Source organism: Lacerta agilis, chromosome 9 (assembly GCF_009819535.1).
Source record: "Lacerta agilis isolate rLacAgi1 chromosome 9, rLacAgi1.pri, whole genome shotgun sequence".
Taxonomy (NCBI): Eukaryota; Metazoa; Chordata; class Lepidosauria; order Squamata; family Lacertidae; genus Lacerta; species Lacerta agilis.
In genome coordinates, this window is record NC_046320.1 from 64,055,789 (window position 1) to 64,077,475 (window position 21,687).

The 21,687-nt window shown below is 45.3% G+C and overlaps 1 protein-coding gene across 4 annotated transcripts in view; it reads right to left on the minus strand.

Annotated features, from left to right (window-relative positions):
• Positions 1-21,687, minus strand: part of SEPTIN11 (septin 11) — a 95,042-nt gene that overhangs the window by 26,301 nt on the left and 47,054 nt on the right. For 3 of the 4 annotated variants that reach the window (XM_033160857.1, XM_033160856.1, XM_033160858.1), the window contains exons 3-7: positions 19,889-20,084; positions 10,250-10,436; positions 8,031-8,192; positions 3,348-3,507; positions 1,788-1,956 (exon numbers count right to left, since the gene is read on the minus strand). In XM_033160857.1, the coding sequence (XP_033016748.1) occupies positions 1,788-1,956; positions 3,348-3,507; positions 8,031-8,192; positions 10,250-10,436; positions 19,889-20,084 (874 nt within the window). The remainder of the gene's footprint in view (positions 1-1,787; positions 1,957-3,347; positions 3,508-8,030; positions 8,193-10,249; positions 10,437-19,888; positions 20,085-21,687) is intronic. The other variant, XM_033160859.1, reaches the window with a different exon arrangement.

The window sequence follows — 21,687 nt, forward strand, 5'->3', positions numbered from 1 at the left end:
TGTTGTTGCTCAGAGACAAAGCAGAGCTGCTTTATAAATCTGAACTATTTCATACATTGAGAAAAGAGATACTGGCTCAAATAGCCAATCATCCTGTCGCCCAGCAAAGAGTAAGGATTACCCATAAAGGAAAGGGAAGTTTTTGTCAGTTATAGGAGTCTGCTCTCTCGTTTAGGCCACGGGTGGATTACCAAGGAATGTGTTTACAGGCAAACTAGCCACCTGGTAAGTTCTGTAGAATTCTTCGCCATGCTGACATGCACACATACCACCAATAAAATATATACAGGGCTTTATGCATTCTTTGCATCTATGGGGATTGCCAAGCAAGCGTAGAATTTGACCTTTGGTACGGAGTCCACCACCCTGCACATCTCAGCCGTCTTTCCCTTTACAGCCGAGGAGATAAAATTTGAAAGCATATGGGGAGGATTATGGTGTGGCCTCATCTCAGAAGCGACAAGAGGCTGGGAACCGTTATCAGGAAGTTGTTAATCATTATTTAATAGCTATAAAGCCAGCCATAGGATAATGTCTTCGGTCTGCATAGCAGATCAGTGGAAGGGCTGGTTCTGTGGGTCGACATAGTTACTATTGGACTAGCCAATGAGTCCAGCCCCTTCTATTAGGGGGTAATGGGGCATTACCTCCCCAACTTCAGCCTGTCCACAGTTAGCCTCCTTACCTACGACCAGTCCAGGTGGGGTAGGGGAACTGCCTGCCATTTACTCTGGTCTCCTTGCCTTCTGCCACAGTGAGCATTAGCCACCACTGTCCCATTTCCTATGAAAGGAATAACCTGGAACCTGAACTGTTATGACTAACTGCTCTCTACATTGGACAAACAGGCCAAACCCTACGCCAAAGGATAAATGGACATAAATCTGACATCAGGAATCACAAGACAGAGAAACCAGTAGGAGAACACTTCAGTCTCCCAGGACATTCTATACAAGATCTCAAAGTAGCTGTCTTACTACAAAGGAATTTCAGAAAATAGACTGGAAAGAGAAGTTGATGAATTGCAACTAATTACCAAACTTAAAACCATGGAGAGACCTGGTCTGAACAAAGACATTAGATTCTTATCTCATTATACATGACAAAGCTATCTTTAGCCATCTCACCCCTTTCTTTTCCCTGTAAGACCAATTGCAGTCGTTAACAGTCGTCAACAGGTTTTCCACCCCTATCAGCCAATCACCCATTCCCACCACCCTTTTGAGTAATATTCCTCCCAACCCTCTGGTGACTTCTGTTTCAGTGTATCTGAAGAAGCGTGCATGCACACGAAAGCTCATACCAAGAACAAACTTAGTTGGTCTCTAAGGTGCTACTGGAAGAAGAAAAAAATTATTTTGTTTTGCCAAGGAAAGACAGTCTCCCAACTCTTTCTCTCTTTCTCACACAGATGCACAAAAACACACACCTACAAATCCATAATTTTATTGAACCTTGGTGTGGACTTAATTAAGAGCTGCTATGGGAGCCATTCTTGCCTGAAAAGCAGGTATGAACCCATCATCATCATCATCATCATTGAGCTTTTAAGCATTCAAAGTGCTTTGTGTGTTTGTTGTAATCCTCACAACAGCCCTGGAAGGTAGGTCAATACATTATCCGAAAACTGCAGGTGGTAACTGGCTTGCCTAAAGGAAAGCCTGGGAACATGGCAATGTTCAAAACGAGCTGTGCCACTACGAAATTCTTACAGCAGAACGCCTTGGGCAAGTGCTCCAGAAATGTACTCTGCTTTCCATGCCGGTTGGGTGTTGCAGCTTCCTTACCTGAATGGTTTGCAGTCGGGGTCTGTGTCTTTGAACCCCATCTCTTCCAGCTTGCAGCGGCGATAGAGCTCGTAATGTCGGCTGTGAGTCTGTTCCCTCAAGTCTTCCATGTTCACTCTTATAAGCATTTCACGCAGCTTCACAAAGTCACAGTGGTTTTCATTTTCAACTACAAAATAAATAATAATAATAATAATAATAATAATAATAATAATAATAATAATAATACATTTATACCCCGCCCATCTGGCTGGGTTTCGCCATCCACCCTGGGCGGCTTCCAACAGAATATTAAAATACAATACTCCTATTAAACATTAAAGATTCCCTAAACAGGGCTCCTTTAGCAATCTAAAACTTATCAAGGTTCTGTCCTCTTCACCCTCCCCTCGCCCCAATTCCTTTTCTACACACAAAAGCCCTGATTTCCCTCGGGAAGATACTAGTCATTAGACCAGTTCCATCGCTCCAAAGGATTTTCCTATGAGCTTAAGGCACCTCACATGCAATACATCAGCAATAGCTACAACAACCCTGTAAAGCAGTCCAGCATTCTTTAAAAGATGGGAAGCGGAGTTGGAGAGCTAATGGCTTGCTCCAGTTAGTTCATGTTTTCATAAATCAGGGCCTTTAATCATTATGCTACAGCTGCTCTGAAAGGCACCAGCTTATATCTCTTTTCAAGAGACACAAGAAACAGAGCATATACATTAAACAAGCCATAGCTTTCCAAACAGCAGTTGTTCCCAGCTGTCATTTCTGGTCTTCACTTTTATAGTATTGCAGTCTCCCATGTGTCTCAACCATAAGGCAGTTTCTAAAGTCTCACTCTGTACCCCCAGTGAATGCTCCCTTTTGCCAGTTGACTGTTACAGCTTATCGAGAAAGGAGACTCTGCCTCCATGCATCAGCAATGGGCCCCCTCTGGATTCCTGACAGATGGCTGTCAAGCCTCTGCTTAAAGACCTCCAAAGAAGGAGACTCCACCACACTCCTTGGTAGCAAATTCCACTGCCGAACAGCTCTCACTGTCAGGAAGTTCTTCCTAATGTTTAGGTGGAATATTCTTTCTTGTAGTTTGAATCCATTGCTCCGTGCCCGCTTCTCTGGAGCAGCAGAAAACAACCTTTCACCCTCCTCTATATGACAGCCTTTTATATATTTGAACATGGCTATCATATCGCCCCTTAACCTTCTCTTCTCCAGGCTAAACATACCCAGCTCCCTAAGCCGTTCCTCATAAGGCATCTAAATCCTGAAGTTACCGGTGTCTAAAATACTGTGGTTAAAACTCTCTCAGTCCAGGAACATATTGGGTGCAGCCGGTAAAAGATGCTTCTGGGGTAGACGGTTTGCAAGTGAAAGAGAAGGCTCCTGCATCTGACACAGCTTTTGGGGTCCCAGCTACCATCTTAATGTGCTCTTCACATTCCCCCCCCCCTTTTCTCTCTTTTGCTGTTGCTCAAAGAAATTATTTTTTACAGCGCCACCCTGCATTTCACTAAACCGAAGCTGAGCAAGCAGATCTGCCACCCGACCCCACCTCTGCAGCCGACATACCTTGCACGACTCCCCATGGGTATTGCCTGGCCTTGGCCATCTTATTGCCAATCTTCACTTCTTCGGTGCTGCCAACCACAGCAAACGGGAGGTGGACCTGCAAGGCAAGAGGCACAGGAAGACCATGGGAGCCTTCAGTTGCTTTGCCAGACATATTTTCCTTAAATGAAAAAAAAAAAAGCCAAGTAAAAGCAGTGGGGAAAAAACACTTCAATAGACAACTGCGCTGGCTTTCACCGATTTAGAAGTTGTCCAAGTGTTTCTGGAACACAGCCTAACTTTTCGAAGAACGGGCTTGGTGGGAATCAAGGAAGATCAAAACAGCCTCCTAATATCTGAGTGGCATTATAGGCTGAGTGAGCTGGTTTCTTCTTCTTCTTTGGTGGCCTAGTTCTCTGGTTCCCTTTTATTTGTTTGTGTGTTTAGAATTGCATATTGGTGGGAGATTTTCTGTTGTCTGCTTGTTTTGCTCTTAGGTTTGTTGAGACCAAATGTATATGGGTATGTGCTCCCAAGTTTTTACTGTTTCTTTGCTGGCTTTCATTTGATTATAGAAGATCTTAATAAACAGTCTTAACACATGCGCACCCAAAGAAACAGCTTCCTTCCTTCCCTAGGAATTAAACAGAACCTTAGCATTTGCATTATACCAGGGGTCAGCAACCTTTTTCAGCTGTGGGCCGGTCCAGCGTCCCTCGGACCATGGGGGGGGGGCGGACTATATTCCTATGCCCCACAAATAACCCAGAGATGCATTTTAAATAAAAGGACACATTCTACTCATGTAAAAACACACCGATTCCCGGACCATCCGCGGGCCGGATTGAGAAGGTGATTGGGCCGCATCCGGCCCACGGGCCTTAGGTTGCCTACCCCTGGCTTATACCTTCAAATTAGGATTGATGGAATGTTTTTATTGTATCAGCTGGCGCTGTTTTTATTCCCCCCCTTTCTTTCTTTTCATCGTATTTGCATATAATTTTGTTTTATTTACTTTTTTAAAAAATGGATGGGGCCTGAGAATGCAGAGTACCTCCCAAAACACACAGTAGCTGGATGTGCTTTCCTTCTTAGGGGAGGGGAGGGAGTTGCAAGACAAACGGGAATGACAGCAATAAATGGGCTGGCGGGATCATAAATTGACCTGGGAAAGGAGCGGTCACAGGAGAGCGTTGTGACTCAAGCACTCACTGTCTGCTTCCTCCTCGTTCTGATTAGATGCACTTGTGCAGTTTGCATACTGATGGTCCATAGCACAAACCTGCGCTGACACTTCCTAGGGAGTGGGGAGCAGGGTGAATGGAAGGAAGTCGAGATTCTACCCACCCCATTTTATTAGCTTTCACTAAAGGAGGAAGGAAAAGGGGACTTTATAAGGGGGGGGGGAGAGCAGGAAGCCTGGCTCTAGTCCAAGACGCCTAAACTAGCCAGCCGTCCAAGGCAGCCGGTGGAAGGAGAATGCGCCAATAGATGCTTGTTTCAAAAGGGTCAGCAATCGTTATTGGAGGCAATGCAGCGGCGAGTGAGGATATTATAAAGCAGCGAAAATAGCAGCGATTAAAAGAATGGTTCTCAGCAGATACAATTACAGTAGAAGAAGAAGCTACGATAAAAAGGAATTTTAAAAGAGTGCTGTGGTGCAAAGATATCTGGGAGAATATTTCAGGAAAATGTACCTTCTCCATAGGCACCATTAAAAGTTTGGCGTGGAATTAATAACCACTGGGATTCTCACCACTAATGGCACAATTTTATAACAAATATCTGAAGCCTGGTTCAGGATGCAACAAGAACACTTAGTGCAGGCACGCCCAAAGTCCGTTTTTGGGGGGAGGCCTAATCCGACACCACGGCCAGTTTTATCCAGCCCCTGTGGCAGTTTATGTATTGGTGTCTAATAAAAAAACAACAACTTCAATCCTAAAAAAAAACTCAACAACTTTGGGGTAAAATGGGGGGGGGGGGAGGTCGGTCCTCATGCATGTTCACTTCATCAGATCTTGCCCTCTTTGAAAAAGGTTTGGGCACCCCTGACTTAGTGGTAATAGGAGAAGCATGCATACACTTAGATTCCTACCAACCAAGGTGGGGGACAGACACCTGTGTTCTTCTCCTTCTCAATGGTAAAACAGATTAAGAACCTAAGAAGAGTTATTCCAGCCCAGCATCCTGTTCTCGCAGTAGCTATGGGAAGCCTATAAACAAGACCTCCACTGTGTGGTTTGGCACAATGCATTTATATTGGTTTTCAAACTGTTCATAAGTGACATCGCCTTAACTGGAGGGGGGGGGTTTACAGACGAAATTGTTTTACCGATGTTTTTATTGTTAACTCTCTTCCGTGATATTTCACAGGAAGTACTTCATGAATGAATCGATGTTTTGCCTGGACAAGCCACAGCTGAATTGTATCTCTGCCTGGAGAGGAAGGTGGACCACAGAAAACGGGAGCGTGTCCCCTCCTGTGGTTGGAAGGCTCCAACCATGGTCTGGCTTCTAAACTGTGGCTGGAGAAAACATGGTTTGGGGTGATGTCTGAAGTGAAATCATTCCTTCAGATACGTAAAGCTGAAGTTTGCATGTCCTTTGCTCAGCTGTTTGTTTTGCTGGAGAACCCCTTTGGAGAAGAGAACGTGGGATGGGAGAACACAGCCTTTCCAATGAGCCACCCCACATTGCATGACCTGCTATCATCTCCCAGTGTTACTGCTCATCCATCCACCCACCCTACCCACTTCTGTCTCTGGAGTCAGAAGGGTAGAAAGTGCAACACATTTTGCCTATGGACCACTACTTACTGAGCACTTTTGCATATGGTCAACTCTTCACTGAGCTTCTAACCATGCAATGCATTAAGACAGACAAGAAACACAGCCCCCTGGCCTGGCCAGAATGGCGCACTTCATTTCCTCCTGCATTTCCTAAGCTCCAAACCAAAAACCTCAAAACCACACTGGAGCTCTTGGAATCTGCCAGTAAACAGCCGCTGAGCTTGCGCCGAAAAAAGATGCGCCTAACCCAGCCTGCTTAGCCATAAAAGAGGCACTTGGGATTCTTCCCCGTCCAGGATATTGTGTGTTTAGAAACGAGAGCCAAAGCCAAGAGGAAGCTGGGTCTGTTTTCGGTCTCTCGGGACTCGTCCAGGTGGTGTTTTCATTACGCTGTGTGCAATTCCGAAGGGCTGGCTTGCATTTTGGGGGAAGGCCAGGGGCCATGCCCAGCCCGGGGAGGAAGAAGAGCCAAGAGCTGGGCAGATGGGTGGAGAGAAGCTCTCGCTTACAGGCTGTGCAGGACAGCTGCCGCTTGGACATTTCTGTGGCTGAAATAACTGTCTCTGCTCCCTGCTCCCTGCTTCCTGTCCCCTTTCCACAAGCACCCACACTGGGGCAGCTTCTACTCCACACTGTGGCCATGGCCAAGCAGCACCGCCCTGGGGCAGCCTCTGGCCCCACCTACTTCTCCTCATGCATTTGAGCTCTTCTGTCTCTCTCAACATCGGTATAGCTGAAGAGCCAGGAAAAGAAGTGTTCCCCATTTATTTGCATTGCAGTGACAAAATGAGGAGTTTAGCTCACGGAGGAGAAGGCTCTCCGTAGCTACTAGCCACAACGGTTCTGCTCCACCTCCATTGTCAGAGGCAGAGTGCCTCTGGGTGCCAGTTGCTGGGAGCCACCAATGTTACACTCAGAAACATCTGGGGTGGGATATTTAAAATGCAGTCAAACCAACAATTCCTGTTTTGCTAGATAGGCAGGGTGCAAATTAGTTTATTATTATTATTATTATTACTACTACTACTACAGTTGTACTTCGGTTCTTGAACGACTCTGCTGACTAATGTTTCTGAACCCGAACGCCGAAAACCCGGAAGTAAATGCTTCCATTTTCAAACATGCCATGGAAGTTGAACATCTTCCGCTGCGTGTTTTTCAATTTTCTCAACTGAATTTGCAGACAGCCATTTGTGCCTCGTTTTGAACGTTTTGGAACTTGAACGGTCTTCCGGAATGGATTACATTCGAGAACTGAGGTACCACTGTATTATTATTATTATTATTATTATTATTATTATTATTATTATTATTATTATTATCCTTTTGCTCCTCTCTTTCCAGGTAGAGACCAGCGCTTTAGTGCCTCGTGCCTAAACGGTTTTGGGTGTTTTTACTGGCCCTGAGCTTTCCTAGTGGAAACCATTCTTTAAAGCTGAATTGGAACAAATGCCATTTGGCTGATGTTTGCACCTATTGAGCTTTAAGGAGCAGTTTTTGCAGAGAAAGCTCTGGAGCAAAAAAAAGGGTGGGTGGGTGGGATGGGGCTTGGACATGGAGCTTTAAATTGTGGACCATGCCTGGAAAGAGTGGAGGAAAGGTTAAGTGTGGATAATAAGCCCTAGGCTGCATCTAAGATGTAGTTGGCTTAGAAAGCCAAAGAGTAACATGACACGGCTTGGACATAGGTTAGAGCATCTGCTTTGAATGCAGAAGGTTCTAGGTTCAATCCCCAGCATCTCCAGGTTAGTCTGAGAGAGACCTTGATGTGAAACCCTGGAGAAATTTTGCCAGCCAGTGTAGACTGTACTGAGTTAGATGGAACAGTGGCCTGACTCTGTATAAGGCAGCTTCCTATATTGCCATGTCTTTCAAGAGCAGGGATGGAGGACACAAGGAAAACAAGGCTTACACTCATTGTGGCATTAATCTCGGCCACTGTCTCTTCATCCGTCGGGAACTGATAGATCTGGACTCCGTTGCTGACCAGCTCGCTCATGATTTTGCTCTTGAATTTATGCAGTTCGTTTTTCGCAATGGTGTCAGCTTTGGCGATTATGGGGATGATGTTCACCTGCAATGCAAACAGAGAGCATTCAGTCATACTGCACCAGTGGCTGGTGATGCAGGGACTCTCCAATGGCAAGCAGGAGGAGAAGAATGGGAGTTTGGACAGCACTTTCTGAAAGGGGCATGGAAGGGGTGTGAAAAGTCTCCCACCCCCTCTCCCCTCTCCTGAGATACTCTTCATGAATTCCATGCAAAATTAGACATGACATTCCAATGCAAAGCCAAGCCAAGCCTTCCAGGTGATGGAATTCAGGTTATAAAGCTGTGGTGAATGAAGATCTTATCAAATACCCTTGAATGTGAATTACAAACCTTTGTGTAGCCCATCTTCTCATTTCCTTCTTTTTCTTTTCTTAATTAGCTACACCGGCAGTGAAACAGATAAGATCCACCACTTTGCATTTCAGAGCAAAGGAGTTAGCCATAAATAGAAGTCACACACAAGTAGCTGTTTCCTCTCTGCTTTCTACAGAGGTGGTGAACAGGAAATGCTGTATAGTCACCCAGACTGTAGTAACGTATTTCAAACAAAAGGAGATAGCGCAACCATGGTTTTGAATTCTAAGAGCTTCTGAGCTCCTTGGGTGCTGCTATCTGTGCACACACATGAATATTCTGAATGTGAGTTGGAAAGAAGATAGTTCAGCTGCATATGGAAACCTGTTTGAAATCTGCCAGAGGCTCAGTGATCTGGTTCTGAGAGAATTTAAGTGAATAAACCTGTGCACATCTCAAGCTCATGCGGTCCCCGTCCACAGGCACAACTGCAAGGAGGAGATCAGAAGCTTGCATTTCACTCATTTTTTATTAGCTTTATCATTACATCGTAATGATCATTACCACTGTCATGATCATAACAATGGTTTGTTGAAACAATCCTACTTCGGCAAAGCAAAGTTTGAAGTTGGCACGCTTCAGTAAGCCACAGTTAAGGCAAACCACAGTTTCTTCTGAGTTCAGACATGATGCTAAAATGAGAACAGCTAAAAATGGAAGAGAAAGGTGCTGGAAGAAGGGAGGGGAAAGTCCAAGGCTTGCACAGGCTCGTTTGCATAACAACAAACCACAGTTTACCATGACAGTCAAGCAAGACCACTAAACAGTCTTAGGAAATATCACTTGTTTTTCAGATTAGTTTCCTATGCATAAAGTGGGAACAATAGTCACAGGGTTGCTGGGAAGCAGAGCAGATCAGGGCTGTGGTTGCAACCCCTACTTACTTAGCAGAAAGTCCTACTGGGTCCTATGATACTTCCTTCTATATAAATACACAAGGTTGTGCAAAAGGTAAAGCATCTTGAGGACTTTCCTTAGTGCTATGTAAGTGATTCACAATGTGCTTCCAGGGCCACAAACTGTGTTTCTCTCTTGCTTTATGAGGTTGAACATTTGTAAGGAAAAAGAAGGAACCACACGTAAGCCACAAGGTTAAGGACTGCTTAGGTGCAGTTTCCTTCCATAAAACCAGAGGATTAATTTTTTTTTTTAAAAAAAAACCCAACAACAACCCTGGTAGAGATGATGTTAATATTGACCCAGAAATCAAGAGCTTTTTAACTACAGACAGTGCTTGACAATCCTCTTATATTATATAAACTCCCTTCCTGTGGGTGCTGTTAATCCTTATTTGGAAGAAAAGCAAAAAAAACAAAAAAAAACTTGTGCTAAAATTAAAGGCCTTATTTTAAGCAAATGTCTATTGGGGGGGGGCAGAATCTGGAATCATTTTAAAAATTACTTTTTAAAGGACCATTTCAGTCGATTAACTGTAGGTTTTAAGAAGTAAATCTGCCTGAATTTGAACAGGCACAATTTTGGGGGTGGGTGGGTGGGAGGAAGCACATTGAGGGCAAAACAGCACACTAAGTGGCATCAGCCACAGTTTCAGAATCCTACCCCTCCATCAAAATGCCACCTCTCGCTCTCAAAGCTTCTTACCATTAAGTGAACTAGCATGGCATTTTTATTTCGCTCCGCAATTCTCCGCAACAGAAATCAGCTTCACTGTTACAATTGTGCGACAAGCAAGGCAAGGTCTCATTGAGGTGAGAAGTGGAGTACCTTACTATCGAGCTTCTTCATGGTGACCAGATCGAGAGATTTCAGCGAGTGGCCGGTAGGTGCGATGAAATATAAGCAAGCGTGAATCCTGGTGTCGTGGTAATTAAAGAGGGAACGCTTGATCTTCAGCTCCTCCTGCAGGTAGGCTTCGAACTGGGCGTCTATGTATTCCACAATGGACTTGTAGCTGAAAGCAGAAGAATCACATTTCAAACCCAGATGCAACTGCCATTATAGGGCTTTCGTCAAGGTGACTTCCAGTGCAGTTATAGGGCCGGTCTTCCCCTCAAACACACCAAAAACAAAAGCCAAGTTTATCAACGGGAGAGGAAGAGGATTAGGTTTCTTCCCAGGTTCTTCGACCACCCCCTGTCCGCCATCTTGTGTAATCATGGCAAGCACAGGTCAAGATGGTGGGAAGGCTGGCAACAGTTTGCTCAAGAAGAAGAAGAAGAGAAGAGAAGAGTTTGGATTGGATTTCCCGCTTTATCACTACCCGAAGGAGTCTCAAAGTGGCTAGCATTCTCCTTTCCCTTCCTCCCCGACAACAAACACTCTGTGAGGTGAGTGGGCCCGAGAGACTTCAAAGAAGTGTGACTAGCCCAAGGTCACCCAGCCATAGGTGTCAACCTTTCCCTTTTTTGTGCGGGAAATTCCCTTATTATAGCATTGGGAAACAGCAGGGAGGGTTGACAGCTATGTATATAGCAGTAGGGAACAGCAGGGAGGGTTGACAGCTATGCACCCAGCAGCTGCATGTGGAGGAGCGGAGACGCAAACGCGGTTCACCAGATTACGAGTCTACCGCTCTTAACCACTGCACCATACTGGCTCTCAAGTTTCACATAGTAGGCTGCTGGCTAGCACCCTACACAGGGCAGGTAGGTATTACCATGTCTGAAAAATGTGACAAAGCCTGCATACTTGGAATGCACTCAGGCTATATACAACTTTATAAAGCACATTCGAAGCACATTTCCCCCTGGAAATAATTCTGGGCACTGTAGTTTGCTAAAGCTTGCTGGGGATCATAACTCTCTGATGGATAAACTACAGTGGCCAGGATTCTTTGAAGGAAATAATGTACTTCAAAGGTACACTGTGAACACAACCCTTACCATTTTTGCCCTTTGCTTTGCCTGAGGGCTTTCCTTTTGACCCACTGCTTCCCCAGGAAAACCCGGCTGAATCGGAACAAATGGCAATTCGGGTTTTCTGCAGACTGTCGCTGGGTCTGATTATTATTTTATTTGTTGGTTTTGTTTTATTATTTATTGACTGTCTGGAGACAAGACAATCACGTCATGTGCCAATAGCAGTGACCAGAGGAGAAATGACCGCTGGGAGGAGCAGAAATGAAGAAACGCTGTGGTGCATCTACAACAGCATAACCATACACCTTAACCTGCCCCAGCTGTAACAAAACATCTCTCTCCCTGCATTGCAAGGGGTTGGACTAAATGACCATTGGGTTCTCTAGTTCCCAAGAGTCCCATTCCCCATGATTTTCCCATATCGGTCTCTACAGCCACAGCAGGTGCTGCAACCTGCCAACAGTTTGACTTCGTCCCCCAAAAGGTGCAGTCCTCCATTGATCTATTAGTAGCAGTAGTAGTACACAGTCCTTCATCCAAAGATCTCAGGGAGGTTCGCAGCGTAAAAATACAAGACAATACGATTAAAAATATGATTCTATGGTGTTTTGCAGGGAAAACTAAAAGAAAAAAGTGTTGCAGACACAGAGCTTTGAAATATGGATCTGTCCCTAGAAACGTGGCACAAAAGGAAGTCTGGGTGAACCCTTATTCATCCACAGCCGGGGGGGGGGGTCTAAATTATGTGGCAACGTCCCGTCCCCCCCCCTCCAACCTTTGAATAGCCTTTTATCGCAGATCAACTTGGGGCAAGGGAACCTGCTTACGTGCTGAATGGGTCCAGAATTTCGTGCTTTTACAGAGATACTGCCCACAGCTGGGTGTTCAACTGAAGATGAACCTTCTTTGTCAAAACAGTTTGTAATGAGCTGGGAGCTGCTGTGATTGAGTGTCCGGCTATCAGGACATCCCGTTTGTACGCTGGGAGCTAAATTAAAAAGCTGCTAATCCCCCCCAGCTGTTCCCAATGTCCTGTTCCTCGGTTTTAAGGGGGAGAGGTGGTTTTATACAAGGGGAACGACAGCCTACAGCAAATCTCACTCTTAAACAGAGAGATTTCGTGATTAAGAAACGGAAAACTTGTGCTACTGGGATTGCCCAAAAATATTTTTTTTTTTTTGCTAGAGCGTAATGACAGGCAGTTAGACAAACCAAATGCATTCTGGGGAGCAGGCTTTGAGCTGCAGTTTTGTGCCTAAGGCATTATGTGCAAAAAAAACAAAACATTTTGGGTCAAGTAGGATAACACTGTGGTTGACAACGCTCAAGATTGTATGAACGGCCAACCTCAAGCCATAGGCCCCACTTAAGCCAAAGAAAGATATTCTTCAGCTCCAGGGTCAGAGGTCCGGGCTTGTTAATTGCATGAGGAGATAAACTTGTTTGAATCCTGGTTTCTTGGTAATTTGATGTTTTGTTCTGATTCATGTATCACATTGTTGGTTGACAGTTCTTGTATTGCGTGTTATATTGTTGGTTTTGTGGTGTGCCTTTTAATATACTGCTAGGTAACACTGTGGGAACTTTTGTGTCGAACACTAATTTAACAAGTAAGAATTAATAATAGTCGTAGTACATGAAAGAGTGCCCTCCCGCACCAAAGACACTCATGTATGCTGACAGCCCATAATGTGTTAACAGGGTAGAGGGCTGTGAACATGTAAAAAAGTAGGGGAAAGTGAAGAGGGCTAATGGATGGGGTTCCCTTCAGGTGTTAGTCCCAAGATGGCTTTGATATGAAGTTTTAGGAATTTGACCTTTCCTGCCACATAAACCGAGATTCTCAGGAGGCCAAACTCTGCTCCAGATTCCATACTTCATGCTGGGCAGTGTTGTGCAGAAGACCCACAGGCAAATTTCTGACAGGGCCTCATAGCATGAGGGCACGATGCAGAGGACTGCAACGCCTGTGTCTGTGGCCTTTTGCATCGCTGTGGAATGTGAATACCGAGCTAAGGAGAAGCATGGAAGGGAGGGGGTGGGAAAGTGGGAAAGGAAGGGGGAAGAGCGAAGGAGCAGCTGGTGGCTGGGGGAAGCCGGAGGCAAGCAGAGGGAAGCTATGTCCGAGCGCCCACAATGTGGCAGGGCAGGTTGAGGGCCCTCTGCACTTTTAATAACTAAAGATTCTGTGGCCAGGAAAATCCAAAGCCTGAATCAAGAAGTGCTGATATTGCAAATGAACCCAACTCATAATGTACCTGCATTTTTAAATATACTTTACGATGGTTTTGCTGATCATGCAGAGGGGTTAAGTTGCTTCGTGGAGGTGGGGCACTCGGGTCCCAACCACCATCACTGGAGATGTTCCTCAGCCACCCTTCTAGCTCCTAAGGCATGCATTGCCAATACGTGCACTTTCAAGCCTCTATCTGCAGACGTTAGGGACTAGGAACTTGCTCAGTTAAGTACTGTACATGAAAATAGATTCTCCAGAAAAACTGAATTGTGCACACAATAAAACCAGTGTTTGAAATTAGCCAGGCGCCAGGAGCGTTTTGCTACTGGCATAGGTCCATTTGGGACTACTTAGAGATTTCTGGGCACAGTTTAAAAACCTCTGCCTTAGCCCATCGTTAATACCATTTCCATTTCAGCTGTGTGTGTGTTTCTCTTTTCTGCACTAGGACAACTGTTGTAAGAGCAAGCTACAGTCAAGCATTGTAGTTGAGATCATAGACTCATAAAATTACAGTGTTAGAAGGGACCCAGAGGATTATTTAGACCAACCCCCTGGTGAACAGACATTCCGTTGTGGCAACCGCAACCTAGATTCAAGGTGCTATTTGGAGCCTAGCTTAAATACCCGAGTTTCTAACACCGAATATAACATTCCGTGCCCCTTCTGCACACCCACAGAACTGAGGCATGGGCACAGACAACTGTAGTTCAGGACACACAAAAGAAAATACTTCTACACAACATCAGGATTCCTGCTTCGGACAAAGGCTTGCTGCAAAAATCGCAGCATCCAAAGGAAGCCACTCTCCTACAGAAGACAGGTGGCCTGCAAATAACAGGTAAAAATATAAGGTGACCCTGCTGGATCTGGCCAATGTCCCATCTAGTTCTCACAGTGGCCGACCAGCAGTGTTCGAAACTCCCATTGTTCTAGGCGCATTTTGCAACAGGGAATTTCTGAGCAGTTTCTGAGCTCTGGGTGCAGTACTGCGCCTAAGATTTCAGATTAAAACTGCAGAGTGGGAGGAAAGTAGGACGTTTTTCTGCCTCCCCACTTCCAGCTACTCTCTGAAGACTGGAGAAGAGACCCTGTTAAGAATATTAGGGGGGTGGGCAGGGGAAGGACTAGACCATGTGAAAAATGAACGTAATATTTTAGCTGCAGTCCATTCATTTTCAGCTTTGCACTCTCGTTATAGAAAAAGCACACCTAGACATTCCGAGCTGGACCATGAAGAAGGCTGACCGCCGAATAATTGATGCTTTTGAATTATGCAAGAAGATCAAACCTATCCATTCTGAAGGAAATCAGCCCTGAGTGCTCACTAGAAGGACAGATCCTGAAGCTGAGGCTCCAATACATGAAAAGAGAAGACTCCCTGGAAAAGACCCTGATGTTGGGAAAGATGGAGGGCACAAGGAGAAGGGGACGACAGAGTACAAAATGGTTGGAAAGTGTTCTCGAAGCTACCAACATGAGTCTGACCAAACTGTGGGAGGCAGTAGAAGACAGGAGTGCCTGGCGTGCTCTGGTCCATGGGGTCACAAAGAGTCGGACACGACTAAACGACTAAACAACAACAACAACAACAACAGACATTCCGTTGCTGTGCCCATAACCTAGGTTTAAGGTGCCCTTTAGCTCCTAGCCTTCATATCTCAGTTTCTAACATTCTGCTGACCAGATGCCTGTGGGAAGCTTGCAAGCTGAACATGAGTGCAACAGCCCTCTGCCCACCTGTGAATCCCAGCAACTGGTATGCTGAGCCGTGACGTCTCAGAAACGTTCTGGTTTGTTAACCCACTCTCCATTCTTTGTCCCTCGCTCCCTTTGCCCACATGTTCAAGAGATAACTGCATTGCTTTGTTTCTATGGCATGAAGGCAGTGCTTCAAAGTTCCTGTAGCCACGAGCACAATTGCTCTCCTTGTATGTGCTCTTACCGCCAGCATTTCAGACTTGAACATAACCTAGGCTTGCCTGATGCAACTCTCCTGGGTTTCTTCCTCCCCAGCTCTGCAACCAGATATCCTTTCCAGAGGGAGCCAGCATGGTGCAGTCATTGCAGCAGGGGGGGGGGGGTTCAGATCAAATGACACATTCCCTTCTGGATGACTTTGCCCGTGGTGGGGCCAGAGGCATAAATGGATGGAGCAATGAATATCTATCAATATCTATATCTATATCATCTATATCTATCTATACACATACATACACCCACCTACCCCCCTTTATACAGTTGTCTAGTTTTATGCCAGGGGTCAGCAACCTAAGGCCCATGGGCCACAGGCAGCCCATGGCGGTTGTTTAACCAGCCATGGACCCCCGCCACCCGCTCGGTTGGCACCCGTGCACCGTGCTAAACTGGCGCGGAGCAGAGCGGGGACCGCCTTCTGCAACGCTGGGCGGCTTCCCATTGGCTGCAGGAAGTTCCTGCAGCCAATGGGAAGCTGCACACACCTCCTCCGCGCCGGAAGGAGTGCCGAAGGAGCATTTGCGCATGCGTGCATGTGCGCACGCTCTGGTGCACAGCGGCGTCTGCGCGACCGTGAACCAGCCCAAGCCGCAAAAACTTTGCCGACCCCTGTTTTATGCGCACACCTCTGTCCTGCATCCAGGGAAGCAAGAGACATCATTGGGAGTTCAATGACACAATTAAACCAGGCAGAAACACCCAGGCAGGGTGCAATGCAGGCTTGGGGAGGGTTTTGGAGTGAGGGGAGTCTTGAAGGCCAGATACAGAGTCCTGGAGGTTCCTCACAGATTAGGAGCTGCATTGAAGGATGACCTCTGGGCCAGCCGCTGCGTTTTCAGCCTAACCAACCTCACGGGATGGTTGTGAGGATAAGGAACCGTGTGGGTGAATGGAGGCCTCAATATGCAACCATGGCAATGGTGCCAGGGGCTGCGCTATACCCGTCTCTCCTTCCACGTGCTGTGGCAGCTGCGGTATCTCACCCACCTTTATGGAAGCCAAGACGCCTCACTTTCAGAATGGGTTAAAAAGCAGGCATCCTTGAAATTCTTCCCCACAAGCCACACATTCCAAGAATTCCTTGCTAAAGCTTATTTCCTATTTAGGAAAGTTTAGATGAAGTCATTAAAATAGCTTTGCCGCCAGATAAAGTACAGTCAGCAAACTGCAGGCATTTAAAGTTCAGCTACGACATGCATTCCCAAAACTGGTTTGAAACAAACTTAAATCATTCTTGGGTTTCCTGTGTGGAAATAGCCCTGCCAGCTAAACTGGTTTTTAAAAGGAAATAATAAGAGACAGAGCCATTCAAACAACATATTCCGGGTTTCAGGTAACATGCAAACAGTGAAATGAATTGTTTCAAGAAATGTTTTGGCGAGGCTCAACTGAAAATCCCCTTGCTCGTTTACTTGATTACATTTTTAAAATGTATATATTGATTTCACAGAAGGTAAGGCTACACATTATAAATAACACAAACACCAGGAGAGAAATCCCCAGAATTGTAAAAATGAATAGAATCATAGAGTTGTAGAGTTGTAAGGGACCCTGAGGATCATCTAGTCCAACCCCCTGCAATACCGGAATATGCAGCTGTCCCTTATGGGGATCGAACCTGCAACCTTGGAATTATCAGCACCATGCTCTAACCAACTGAGCTATCCAGGCTGACCTAACGCTAAGTTAGTGTTTAGTCTGATTATTATTTTGCCTCTCTTCACAGGTTCCATATACTGGATCATATATTGGTCAAATATTAGGAGTCCAGCAGCGCTGCATTATGCTCTATGCAGGTTAAGAAAGCTTGCTATCCATAGGTTCCCCTCAGCACCTTACATTTCAAGCACTCTCCAACTGGGATCAAATCATCTAAAACAGAGCTTTCCAAACTGTGTGTTGCGACCCATTAAGTGTGTCAGCTTCAGTGTGTAGGTGTTTTCACGCAAATGCTCCTCCTGGGCCCGGGCTGGAAAGGAGTTAGTTTAAAATAATAATAAATAATTTATTTATTTATACTCCACCCATCTGGCTGGGTTTCCCCAGCCACTCTGGGCAGCTCCCAACAGAATTAATAATGATGATGATGATGATGATGATGATAATAATAATAATAATAATAATCAAACAAAAACTTCCCTAAACTGCCTTCAGATGTCTTCTATAAATCAGATAGTTGTTTATTTCCCTGACATCTGAAGGGCGGGCGCCACCACCGAGAAGGCCCTCTGCTTGGTTCCCTGTAACCTCATTTCTCACAGGGAGGGAACCGCCAGGCGGCCTTCAGAGCTCAACCTCAGTGTTCCGGCTGAACAATTTGGGGGTGGAGACGCTCCTTCAGGTATACTGGGCCGAGGCCGTTTAGGGTTTTAAAGGTCCGATTTGCTAGTAAAACTGAATTACTGTGTCACAAAATGATGCATGTCTAAAAAGCGTGTCACCAGTTTGGAAAGCTCAGCTCTAAAATACTGCTAGCACCGACAACACTGATGAGAATGTCTTGTGCCGCCTGAAAGAGAAACCCATCTTTGGCTGACCTTGTGACAAACACGGGTACCGAACGCAGCCCTGGGTAATCAAGCTGCATGACCACAGAAGACCCACCAGCATGCATAAAACTGGAAAAGACAAAGGAAAGTCTTGAAACGGGGTGCATCTTGTGATCCTAATCTCTCCCCGCCCCCCAGACCTGCCTTCTTCAGAAACTGGAGACAACGCATATGTTCCACAAGTGGTCTCCGTCAACAGTGCACATTGTAAGCAACCAGTGTTGACGTCTTAGAGCTCGTCCTGCTCTGAGCTTAGAGAGAAGGACCTCCTTGTAAATCACTAAAATGAGCCAGCAAGGCCCAAGCCAGGGCAGGAGACTAATTGCAGCCGCGATGCTCTGCTTGCGATCGTTTGGGACAAGCGCCCAATTGTGAGAAGGCGCAGAGGAGGTAACGGCTGTCCCATTCACGCCGTGGGTCATAGCGAGAGCCCTGCTGTACACTCTTGAACAAAGGAGGTCTTGACAGACGAGGGGAGACAATGCTTCTGGCTCTTGCTGAATTAAATCAGGCGCAAAGCGGTTCAGGAGACAAAGTGGCAACACATTTCCATATGGGACACCTGCTCCTGGGGCGGGGCGGGGGGCTTTTCATTTTAAAAGTCCTTTCTCCTTTGGTTTGTGCACTTATGTGCCGCTTCAAAAAAATAAGAGCTGTTTCAGTGTGTGTGTACACACAAAATACACACATCCAGGCTTGATGAAGGGAGAGGAGAGTTCAGGAAGAAGGGCTGAGATTCCAGGCAAGGTTTGAAACCTAAGGCCCCATCTGCACATTTACAGCAGTACCATACCACTTTAATCAGACATCGCTTCCTCCCAAAGAATCCTGGGAACTGTAGTTTTATTGAAATTTAGAGAGAGAGAGAGATTAGGGGACCCTTATTCCCCCTCAGAGAGCTACAATTCCCAGAGTTCCCTGGGAAGGAGGATTGATTGCTAAATTCAGGGCTTTTTTCCAGCCAGAACTTACCGGTAGTTCTGGCACTTCTCAGGTGGACACCATTGCCATTATAAGAGAACAAGGGAGGCATTTGTGGTGAGTTCTTTTTCTAGAAAAACAGCACTGGTTAAACTGCTCTGGGAGTTGTAGTGGGTGAAGAGGGGTCTGCTAATAAGTCTCGGCACCCTTAATAAACTACATATCCCACAATGCTCTGGGGGGAATCATGCCTGTTTAAAGTGGTATCATAGTCTTTTAAATGCATAATGTGAATGGGGCACTGATATCACTACAAATTTACTGGTACCCCACCATTTTCGCTGACAGGACTCAAGCTGGCTTACAGATAAGAATGGCTGAAAACATAGAAAAATCATCAGAAAAACCCAAAATGGATAGAATCGAAATTATATACACATGAAAGCAGCCAACTGGCAAAAGCCTGCTTGGACGACAAAGCCTTCACCTGCCAGTGGAGGGAGACAGTCCAGCTTCTCCAGGGAGGGAGTTTCAAAGTCTAATATGCAAAGGTCAGACTCATCACATCCATTGTTCCACTTAAATCTGAGTCTGTCCCTGCCCCCAAATGGATAAGTCAAAAGTTGTCTGTGTCACAGTATCTTTCTCACGGAGGGCTGTGCCACTTCAAAAGGCACTTGGGGGGGAAATCACATGCTTGAAAAGCATACCACATTTCATCCTGCAGATCAAGAGGCAAATCGAACATGTAAACTTTCCGCCGAAACCTTCCGGCATGAGGAAAGCTTACACGTGTGATTTCTCTCTAATCTGCAAAGCGCTTGGCCCTTCAGAGAAGAGCCTGGAGCAGCCTTAATGCTACCTGTCATCTTTGTTGATCTGGTCTCCAAATCCCACCGTGTCAACGATCGTCAGCTTCAGGCGGACGTTGCTCTCCTGAAGTTCGTAACTCCTCGCTTTCAACCGCACGCCAGGCTCGTTGTGAGTGGCCGGGTCGCTTTCAAACTTTGTGTTGAACAGGGTGTCCATGAGCGTCGATTTGCCAATGCCAGTTTCCCCTGAAAAGGACCACATTCAGGTTAGGAGTCTGAGAAGCCCATAGCCACTACCTTTAGCCTCCCAGTGACTTTCTTCCTGGAGTCCAAATCAAGGATATTCTGCTTAAATGAGACATTAGAATTCCAAAGTTGCAGGAATGGGGCAAGGCAAGCATTGCTTAGGAATGAGACTTCATGGTCTGCTAGATTAAGTAATTTACAGTTCAAATCCTAACTTCGCAAAGAGATCAAGCTAGGCAAACTTCAGGCTTGCAGAAGCTGCTTCATTTTTTTACCAGGACTCTTAAGTTGACCAATGGGAGTAAAGAGCAAAAGTCGTAGGTTTGAGTCCTACTTGGAGCCTACCCAGTGAAATTAATGGACATGAGGCTATTCATGTTTTTTTTTAAATTTCACTTGGTCTACTCTGAGTAGGGCTAACACTGAATGCAGCATGTACACTCAAAGTTTCGGGATTCTGAGCTCAGGAGCTTGTTTCAAATACTAGACCTGGCATTTTGTTGCTGCTACTGTTAAAACAAGTGAGTGTCAGAATTCCTTGGGACTCAGGCTGCTTTAGTTTATAAACCAGCATGTTCAGGTCACACAGTTAAAATGCATTTGGCACTCCTGTGCAAAAAACTGAACTTTCTGTGGTAAGGAAAGTGAGGGGAAAATACACTGGAGAGTGTGGGATAACAAAAAGTTTGATGTGGGATTATTTCACACCTTCTCACAGATGAGATAATAAATTATCAATATAAGTTGTATTATGTGTGTGTGGGTTTTATAAAGGTTTAAAATGTTTACTTAGCTATTTAAAGTGATTTATTACAGGCATGTATGTATCTACTTGCCTCTCATCAGCTGATTTTATTTTTATTTTCAAAACTATCCTTAACAGCCTTGCAACTCAAATTATAAGACATTCATTCATTTTTAAATATGGCAGGAGAATCTTTCTGGACCTGCACCAGATATGCTGTATTTTTTTTTATCTTTTTATGTTAACTTGTGGGACTTACTTTTGCCTGGCAAACGATAACTGGGAAGAGGTTTATTATTGCCTGGACAGACACAATTGTTTCTTTTTTTAAAGAGAGGTTGCTATTTGTGAGCTATAGCCTACACAGGTTTGCATTGCTTCAAAAATCTGCAAGACCTATTTCATCAGTTCTCAGTTAAAATTGCATCCAAATGTTACATCAAATCAGAAGTCTACAACTGCTAGAACACAGCACTTTGGGAAATCTATTAAGAACAACATGCCAACATTGTTTTTGCAGCACTTACAAAACTCAGCACGTTAAAAAGGATCTAGGGGTCTTAGTAGAACACAAGCTCAACATGAATCAACAATGTGATGCAGCAGCAAAAAAAGCTAATGCAATTATAGGCTGGAGCAAAAGAAGTATTGTGTCCGGATCAAGGGAAGCAATAGTACTGCTCTATTCTGCCTTCGTCAGACTGAACCTGGAGTCCTGTGTCCAGTTCTGGGCACCACAATTTAAGAAAGCTATTGACAAGCAGGAACCTGTGCAGAGGAAGAGAACCAAGATGACTAAGGTCTGGAAACCAAGCCATATGAGGAGTTAGGTATGCTTAGCCTGGAGAAGAGAAGGCT